This window comes from Dendrobium catenatum, unplaced genomic scaffold (genome assembly GCF_001605985.2).
Source record: "Dendrobium catenatum unplaced genomic scaffold, ASM160598v2 fragScaff_scaffold_333, whole genome shotgun sequence".
NCBI classification, from domain to species: Eukaryota; Viridiplantae; Streptophyta; class Magnoliopsida; order Asparagales; family Orchidaceae; genus Dendrobium; species Dendrobium catenatum.
Window position 1 is genome coordinate 350,882 of NW_021318795.1, and position 9,874 is coordinate 360,755.

General features: G+C 42.8%; 1 protein-coding gene across 1 annotated transcript; it reads right to left on the reverse strand.

Annotated features, from left to right (window-relative positions):
- Nucleotides 1-477: 477 nt before the first annotated feature.
- On the reverse strand, nt 478-5,057 carry LOC110093563 (extensin-2). The gene is made up of 3 exons (XM_020818491.2): nt 3,713-5,057; nt 981-3,283; nt 478-882 (listed from the first exon to the last, which is right to left on the reverse strand). The coding sequence occupies exons 1-2, from the start codon at nt 4,971-4,973 to the stop codon at nt 1,014-1,016; spliced, it is 3,531 nt and encodes a 1,176-aa protein (XP_020674150.1). The 5' UTR covers nt 4,974-5,057; the 3' UTR covers nt 478-882; nt 981-1,013.
- Between the last annotated feature and the right edge of the window lie 4,817 nt (nt 5,058-9,874).

The following is a 9,874-nucleotide window of genomic DNA, read 5'->3' on the forward strand; positions in this document are numbered from 1 at the left end:
TTGATAGTGCTTTTTCTTTTCTGTCTCTATTTAAAAAAGTACTCATTTCTCTTCATAATTGATGATCTTTAGGCCAGTTTGAGTATAGAGATATGTGAGTGCCACAGTAAATTAATTAGTTACTATATTTAATAAATTAATTATTTTATTATTATTTTAATCATTTGGTGACTTGTGTCAGTGCCACAGTAAGTTTTTACCTTACAATTACACTATTTTAGATAATTTTTTTGAGAAAATTTGAGTGAAAGAAACATAAAAGTTATTGATGTATTAGGAATTCAAGCCCAAAACTTTCACAATAATTTTTGAAATTTTTATTAACTAAACTAACAGTCTTATCAAATAATTATCTGTAAACTGGCCTAATTACTCAATCTTAGATTATAAAGCACCTTGAGCTAACTAACAAACAGCAGCCTCAAAGAGCTGTTATTATATTATATATATAATTATTAGAGAATATGTAGCAGAAGATATCACAAAGAAACTTGAACTCGGCAATGGACAAATAAATCCTTCTGGCTCAATATACATAAAAGAAATACATGAATAACTAAAAAAACCAACATAAAAAGAACAAACAATGACCAACCACTCCTTAAATTTCTTTTCTTTTATTGTTCCTTCTCAAAGCTGCAGTTGAAACTCCGTGCACGAGCTTGTCATCCCTATTCATCATGGCAAAACTTACAAAAACCAAGAAGGACCTTAGGGAACCCACCAATACTTGTCTCGCAATACTTTGGTTAGGATTAGTTACCCTCTTGCGAGCATTCCTCTGCATATTATTCTCATAACACTGGACACAAAGATAAAGAGCTTGAGACAGGGACTTCCCTATTCTCTGACCCCTCTTTATTCCACTACTAACACTATAACCTGAAGATGTCAAGATTAAAAAAAATTAGTTAGTTTTAGATTATAGAATCATAAAAGAAATAGTTAGAAAATGGAAGGAAAGGGATGATTAAACTTACTTTGGAGATGAGGGGGAGAGAATGTTGATTGATTTATGCCTTGTAGGGAATTGGTGGTGGAGGAGAGGAGTAGATATAGGTTGGAGGTGGAGATGGTGATGGTGGCGGCGGGGAAATGTAATGGTAAGGATGAGGAGGGGGCGATGATGGTGGGGGAGGTGAATTGTAGTAGTATGGAGGTGGAGGGGATGGTGATGGTGGAGGAGGTGACTTGTAGTGGTATGGGGGTGGAGGAGATGGCGATGGTGGTGGTGGGGAATTGTAGTGGTATGGAGGTGGAGGGGATGGTGATGGTGGAGGAGGTGATTTGTAGTGGTATGGAGGTGGAGGGGATGGCGATGGTGGAGGTGGTGACTTGTAGTGGTATGGGGGTGGAGGCGATGGTGATGGTGGTGGTGGGGAATTGTAGTGGTATGGAGGCGGAGGGGATGGTGATGGTGGAGGAGGTGATTTGTAGTAGTATGGAGGTGGAGGGGATGGTGATGGTGGAGGTGGTGACTTGTAGTGGTATGGGGGTGGAGGAGATGGCGATGGTGGTGGTGGGGAATTGTAGTAGTATGGAGGTGGAGGGGATGGTGATGGGGGAGGAGGTGACTTGTAGTGGTATGGAGGTGGCGGAGTAGGTGATGGTGGGGGAGGTGATTTGTAGTGATATGGTGGTGGAGGAGATGGCAATGGTGGTGGCGGGGAGTTGTAGTAGTAAGGAGGTGGAGGAGAAGGTGATGGTGGAGGAGGTGACTTGTAATAGTATGGAGGTGGTGGAGATGGTGATGGTGGTGGTGGGGAACTGTAGTGGTAAGGAGGTCGAGGTGACGGTGATGGTGGTGGTGGAGAATTGTAGTGGTAAGGAGGTGGAGGGGATGGTGATGGTGGTGGTGGGGAATTGTAGTGGTAAGGAGGTGGAGGTGAAGGTGATGGTGGTGGTGGAGAACTGTAGTGGTAAGGAGGTGGAGGGGATGGTGATGGTGGTGGTGGGGAATTGTAGTGATAAGGAGGTGGAGGTGACGGTGATGGTGGTGGTGGAGATCTGTAGTGGTAAGGAGGTGGAGGGGATGGTGATGGTGGCGGTGGAGAATTATAGTGGTAAGGAGGTGGAGGTGATGGTGATGGTGGTGGTGGAGATCTGTAGTGGTAAGGAGGCGGAGGGGATGGTGATGGTGGTGGTGGGGAATTGTAGTGGTAAGGAGGTGGAGGAGATGAAGATGGTGGAGGAGGAGACTTATAGTAGTATGGTGGCGGAGGGGATGGTGATGGTGGTGGTGGGGAATTGTAGTAGTATGGTGGCGGAGGAGATGGTGATGGTGGAGGAGGTGACTTGTAATAGTAGGGAGGTGGGGGAGATGGAGATGGTGGAGGAGGTGATTTGTAATAATAGGGTGGTGGTGGAGATGGTGATGGTGGTGGTGGTGAGATGTAATGATAAGGAGGAGGCAACTTCACTGGAGGAGGTGGGGACGTATAGTAATAAGGTGGTGGTGGTGATGGACTGGGAGGTGGTGGTGAGTTGTAATAGTATGGTGGAGGAGGAGAAGGTGAAGGTGGTGGAGGAGATTTATAATAGTATGGAGGTGGTGGTGATTTCAGTGGTGGTGGAGGAGAATTGTAATAGTATGGAGGGGGAGGAGATGGTGATGGTGGTGGAGGTGACTTGTAATAATAGGGTGGAGGTGGAGATGGAGAAGGTGGAGGTGGTGACTTATAATAATAGGGAGGAGGAGGGGATGAAGAAGGAGGTGGTGGGGAATTATAGTAATAAGGAGGTGGAGGCAATAGCGATGGAGGAGGTGGAGATTTATAATAGTAAGGAGGGGGAGGAGATGGCGAGGGAGGAGGAGGAGATTTATAGTAATATGGTGGTGTGGGTGATTTCACCGGCGGTGGTGGCGAACTATAATAGTAAGGTGGTGGAGGTGGAGATTTATAGTAATATGTTGGAGAGGGAGGTGGTGGAGACTTGTAGTGATAAATCGGTGCTGACGGTGGTGGCGAATGCTGGTGGTGCTTCTTGCATTCCTCATAGTACTTATGTGGTGAAGGTGCAAATACGAGAGATTTAGCCTTGAGAACGATCACATCGTCGGACTTATGCTCAACCTTCAGAGGTGATCCCTTATTGATCTTAGTGGGAATGTTACAAATGGAGCCCTTAGGGGCCGCATGGAGCTCAACCTTACAGCCCTTGGCTCCATACTTCCAGTAAGGATATCCCTCAACATTGACGCTGTACTTGCCATATGCCTTGGTCTTCCCATAGCCAATGTACTCCTTCTCGCCGGCCTTGCATATTGCCTTGACAATGGCTCCTGTCAATAAAACAAAGAATGGGTAAACCAATTATTAATTCACTCGTTGCTTTATTCAAACATTATTGGTCAGAAAAATGTTAGTTATTGATGACGATATGATTGAAACATTTGAGTAGCTACAAGAGACAATGTAAGGGATGAGCTGTGAGGCATTTGGAGACATAGTCTTTTTCTTTTTATAAAATCAAATAAAATATTTTATAATTCTTGAACAGGTAAAAAGTCATGGTGCTTTAATGGTTGTCCTGTAGGGAATGAAGCTTAAATGTATGTAACAAATTATAATTAATTAAGTATAAAGAACATTGTTAGAATAAATTTTTTATCTAACACAGAATGGAAGGTTAAAAAAATTGATAAACAGAAAAGAAGAATTATTATGTTTACTGTCTGATTTGAAGTTTTGCTATGGTGAGTGAAACCTACCTTTGAAAAGCTTCTTGTGGCTGGAATCTAATGGGTGTTTCCAGTTATAGCACTTAAAGCAGTAGACATGTCCGACCACTTTAATCAAGGGAGGATACTGGTGTGTTGGTGGTGGTGGAGATGTGTAATAATATGGCGGTGGTGGTGATTTTGCGGGAGGCGGAGGAGATACATAGTAGTAGGGTGGGGGAGGGGACTTGGCCGGTGGAGGGGGTGATTTGTAATGGTAAGGCGGTGGTGGCGATTTTGCTGGTGGTGGAGGAGAATTGTAATAATAAGGTGGTGGTGGAGATTGGTAATGGTAAGGTGGGGGAGGGGATTTTTCTGGTGGTGGAGGTGATTTATAGTGATAGGGAGGAGGAGGTGAAGGAGATGGTGGAGGTGGAGATTTGTAGTGGTATGGTGGAGGCGGTGACGGAGATGGCGGTGGAGGAGATTTGTAGTAGTATGGTGGAGGCGGTGACGAAGATGGTGGTGGAGGAGATTTGTAGTAGTATGGTGGTGGTGGTGAGGGTGATGGTGGTGGAGGAGACTTGTAGTGGTATGGAGGAGGAGGCGATGGTGATGGTGGAGGAGGAGACTTGTAGTGGTATGGAGGAGGAGGCGATGGCGATGGTGGAGGAGGAGACTTGTAGTGATATGGAGGAGGAGGAGAAGGCGATGGTGGAGGTGGAGAGTTGTAGTAGTACGGAGGAGGAGGAGATTTCTCAGGAGGAGGTGGGGATTTGTAGTAGTAGGGAGGTGGTGGTGAAGGAGAAGGCGGAGGAGGAGATTTGTAATAGTACGGAGGAGGTGGAGAAGGAGATGGGGGAGGAGGAGACTTATAGTAATATGGAGGTGGAGGAGACGGAGAAGGTGGAGGAGGAGATTTGTAGTGGTACGGTGGTGGTGGAGAAGGTGAAGGCGGTGGCGGCGACTTGTAGTGGTATGGTGGTGGTGGAGATGGCGAAGGAGGCGGCGGAGACTTGTAATAATATGGCGGTGGCGGAGATGGCGAAGGCGGTGGCGGGGACTTGTAATGATATGGTGGTGGTGGCGAGGGAGATGGTGGCGGTGGCGACTTGTAGTAGTACGGAGATGGTGGCGGAGGAGACTTGTAGTAGTAAGCTGGAGGCGAAGGCGGCGGCGGTGACACATAGATGTACGGTTCCTCCTCTGCAGCAGATACCATGACATTATTCGAAGCCAACAAAAGGGCAAACGCCATTGCGAGAGCCGGCCAAAGGCGACCCCTTGAGGGGCCGCCGCGAAGTAACAGCATCACCGAAGACCTCAAAGCCGGCGGCAGAGAGGCGCCGGAGGAGACTGAAAGGTGTCTGTGGTTGTGGGGAAGGAAAAGGGATGAGGAGACAAGTTCCGGTGTACTCTTGGGTGAGAAGAGAGAGTTGGTATTTATAAGAGAAAGGTCGTTAGAACACAGCTGTCAATTGCGACTTTGGTTACTCCATACTTCTCCCATGAGACGCTCATTACTTTGGTTTATTTAATTAATCCTATAAGCTGATTATTTAAGCTTTTTCATAAGCTATTCTGCTGCTATGTGGCTCTTTAGATCTGATTATATAAGGCCAAATAGCACTCTAATTTGGCTCGATTCCCGGACGCGGCTTTGGTTCGTACGAATATTGTTGCTTTGTATAAGACATAGAATGCTTTTAACTAATCCATTTATGCATTATTATACTGTGAGAGCCATAAGTCTTCACATTAGCATCCACCGTAGTGATTAAATTTTTTTTATTGGCTGTTTATTGTGTATTTTTCTCTTATACGTATAGTTTGGAAGTATTTGGAGGTTGGAGATACTCGCCGAAGAGACGACATTTGCTTGATCTTTAAGTTTTAAGTAAGCAGACATAAATTTTTTGAAAATTTATAGGTGATATATTATAAAAAAATTATCTTGATTGGGCACAAATCTCGAGGAAAAATATAGTTGGAAAATTCCAAAATTAAAGTAGGGACCATCTGAACACCGATTTCAGCAAACTAATAGTTGAACATAACGTCTCGAAAATATGAACCCAACGACACCAAATTCGACTCAATCCGAGCTCAAATGGGTCCAAATCAAAGACTGAAAGCATCTTTGGAAAATCAAATCATAAGTTGGATGATCAAATGGTTTCCAAACGTGACATACTTATAATCGAAGAGAGAGACTCGACGAGACGAATCCAACGAGCCCAAGATCGCCAAATTTTGATATCATTAAGACATTCAAATGCCCAGTAAACAATCGATGATCAAGGGAATTAGTATCGACCGTCCATCCAAACCACTCCCAAATTACCCTTGATCCCCCTCCTATTTACTGTCATGCCACACTCAGAAAACAAATAAATATACTAGGGGGTGTAAACGAGCCGAGTCGAGTTTTAGCACTATCGAGCTCGACTCATCTGTCGGAAAGCGAGCTTGAACTCGAGCTCGTTGTGGACCTCCGAAAGGACATCGCTCCGCTACAGAGTGCAGAGAGTATATGACTGCACCACCCCTAGGAACAGAGACGATCACAGGCCTCCGCGCCCTTCGCACGTAGGTCAATGGGATGGCAGATTAGATCCTATATACGATCAATCATTGAGGATAGCGGCTCTCACCAGCGCACTCCGATGGATGATAATTTGCGAGCCTGATCAGTGTCACGGGGTTTCTCCCACCCGATACATCAGTTCGAGTGGGGTTTATTTTTTGTAAAATTTCATTTCCCACGATACAAGCCCCCATGGTTAATTACATCTCAGGCCAGGGCCCGAGAATACTCTCGATTAAGGATCCGATATTATTCTCTCCGAAAAGCAGGATTGGCACACAAAGGGAGAATAAGAAGTTCCTACTCAAAGGGAAAGGACTCAAGTAGCTTAGTTAACTTACACAGTTCATCTCAACAACCGGAGGGACTAAGGCAGCAAAGAGATAAAGCAAATCAATCACTCAAAGCATCCAGAGAGAAAGGATAGAAGTGGCGTCATCCGTGTGACGCAGATATGCATGATTTATAGTTCCTGAAGAAAGGAGCTTACCCACCGATGAGACATACTACGAGACACCGAATGTAGTAGCATTGAACCCTAAATCTAAGGTGGATTTAGTGTTCTACCCAACACTAACACCTCGAACCCACAATCTCCCGCTCTCGTCCCACTGTAAACGAGCTCGAGCCATCTCGCGAGCATGGGCGAATCCCCCATGTATTGAGGGGGGAAGGGGTGGCCCACTCTAAAAAAAAATTAATTTTTAGGGGATAATTTGGAATATTTTGGGTGTTTTGCCCCCTCTTCAAAATTTTTTTTGCCATAATTCTATCAATCTTAAGCATCTTTGCGCATCCCCCACAAAAAAAAATTTTTTTTTGCCCACCCTAAAAAAAAGAAGTTGGCTCCGCACTTGCTCAGGAGCCACTCGATTTCGTGACAGATTTCGCATATCTCATTTTTCCAGCCCATTTTTTCATGTTGCCACATGTGTTGGTCTCTTATTTTGAAAAGTAGAAAGAATAAGATTTTTTTTTTTTTGAAAATAGGAACCTGCGGCAGCAATTTATTTTTGGGTAAAATAAATAGTATTTTTTTCTTATTTTTTGAAAACTTCTCTCATATATTAATAAAAAACTGCCAAAGTCTGTCATATCATTTATGAAGAGCCGAAATAGGTATACTTTTATGAGAAACTATAATAATGAAGAGCTGAAACCTCAAACTATCTTTTTAATTAAAATTTATTTGTTGATTAATTTATTAAAATAATTTAATTAATTAAATCATTTTGAGCTAGCTCGTGAGCTCGCGAGCCGAGCTTTTACCAACTTGAACTCGAGCTTATTTAATAAACAAGCTCGAGCTCAAGCTCGTTGCTCGATAAGCTCGACTTGCGAGCTCGTTATCGAGTCAAGCTCGAGCCAGCTCAAGAGTCGGCTCGGCTCACTTACATCCCTAAAATGTACCCATCATTTCTCATGGAGGGCCAAATAAAGAGAGAAAGAAGAGAGGAAATGAACAGAAATAAATGATTTCTCTTGCCACCAAGGTCCTCCTCGACCACCTTCCAGCTACTTATCGTTATCAATCATCGTCGAATTGATGTCGGACTTATTCCTGACATCCAATTGACGTTGGACTTCCGCTCGACCACCGACTAGCACTGGATTTCCGCCCGACCATCGACTGACATGGAACTTTCACCTGTCTATTGACTGATGCCGGACTTCCGTCCAGCCACCAACTAACGTCGACATCCATTCGAGTTTTAATTCTTGTTGTACTTCCACTCGGCAACGATCTTTTCTACCTTTGTCGCTGTGTGACAATGGTCATTTCGACCACTGTCACCCTAACACGATGGCTTCCAACCTCCATCGCCAGACAATAATCTTTCCAACCTATATCGTCCGCCGACTACGGTCCTTTCGACCTCCATCACTTGACATTGGTATTTTCGGCCTTCGTCACCCGTCGACTACGGTCCTTGCGACTTACATTGCCAGACAACGATCATTACGACTTTTGTCACCCTCCGACTATGATCCTTATGACCATCATGGCAACACAACGATTTTTACGACCTCCGTCGCCCGCTGACTACGGTCCTTCCAACCTCCTTCACTTAACAATACTCTTTTTGATCTTCGTCGTCTGTTGACTATTATACTTTTGACCTCCATCACCTGAATACGATCTTTCCAACATCCATCATCATCTGACCATAATCCTAACGATCGAACAAATAAATCAATTATGATTCTTCCAATTTCCACCATGTAATGCAATCTTTATGATGTATATTTGCTACATCAAGCCAAGGCCTTCCCCCAAGGCAGGGCCTCATTTTAATCGACTGCAAACACTAGTAGATTCATTCAAATTAGGCTAGGCCCCATGATTTTTTCCTTTTTCTGGATTTTCCACATAAAATTCTTGGTGTCTCTTATAAATATTGTAACCTGTCTTTTTATCTGATTGTGTGTTGAATCTTCATACAAAGCTAAGACATTAAGCTTTATATTTCTCTACCTTCATGAATATTCCAGGATGCAACAATAGTTGAAACGAGTATATTGTTGAAAAGAGTTCAACAATACAAAAAATGCCTCAATATGATCCAAACAAAGCTAAATAAAGCACTCATAAATATTGTTGAAACCTTCATGAGATCATTTGAATGATAAAATATAACAACCCAAAATATAAAAACATATCTTAAAATGAAATATGTGAATTAAAGTGTGCGGCACTGAGATTATGAGTGCTAAGGCGCTAGGCTAGAGAGAGCATTAGCGCTAGAAAATACCACTGCAACGTTGAAGTCTATGTTTCTATAGTAGTTTTGAATTATACATACAGTGCTGCAGCACTAGGTCTCAACATTATGTCACTAGGCTACTAATAGTAATTTTATATATCTTTTATTCTAAATATCCCTATCATTCCATCTCCCTCATCCTTATTTTGCATGGCTTGGCCAAAAAGGAAAGGTAAGAGAGGAAGAGGGGGGTGGGGGGGGAAGAAACAGAGAGAGAAAGCTCTTCAGAACTTTTGTGCTCATTGTTTCTATTATAAAAAGTGTTATGATCATTGTGAGTAACTATCATCTTACATGCATCTTCGACGAATTTAATTTCTACGAATTTATCTTTCCCAAATATTTTAAGAATACATTATCTCTTTATTTCATGAGCTTTTACTGTGTGACTTTTTATATGTTATCGATTTAATTATTATGAATAATATAATATGATTTTCTTGCATTTTAACTGATTAAATATGTGTATAAAAATTTCTGAGTAAAATGAGTAAAAAAATGTTTACTAAAAATGGGTTGAAAGTAATGTATTATGATTTGATATAATAATACTGAAGTTTATATGTAATTAAATTATTAATATGCCTCAGCTTGCTGGCATCGACTCAACGTTTAATATGTTTTGGCATCTGCCAGTTCACCAAATCGAGTGATGGTTACTAATTTCGAACCTGCATCTAACAACAACTGATTTCTTGACTCTGGAGCGTCATCCCATGTCACAAACTCCTTGGATAATCTTTCCATAGCAAGCCCATATTGAGGCTCTGATTCTATCACCATCGATGACGGCCGAAATTGTCGATTCCTATAACTACCTTAGATTAAATTGTCGATATACTTACAAAACCGCTATCCACA

Coding starts and splice junctions, on each gene's coding strand:
- LOC110093563 (XM_020818491.2), bottom strand. CDS start 4,973: ATGCTGTTACTTCGCGGCGGCCCCTCAAGGGGTCGCCTTTGGCCGGCT. Junction 3,284..3,712: donor CCACAAGAAGCTTTTCAAAG/GTAGGTTTCACT, acceptor TTTTATTGACAG/GAGCCATTGTCAAGGCAATA.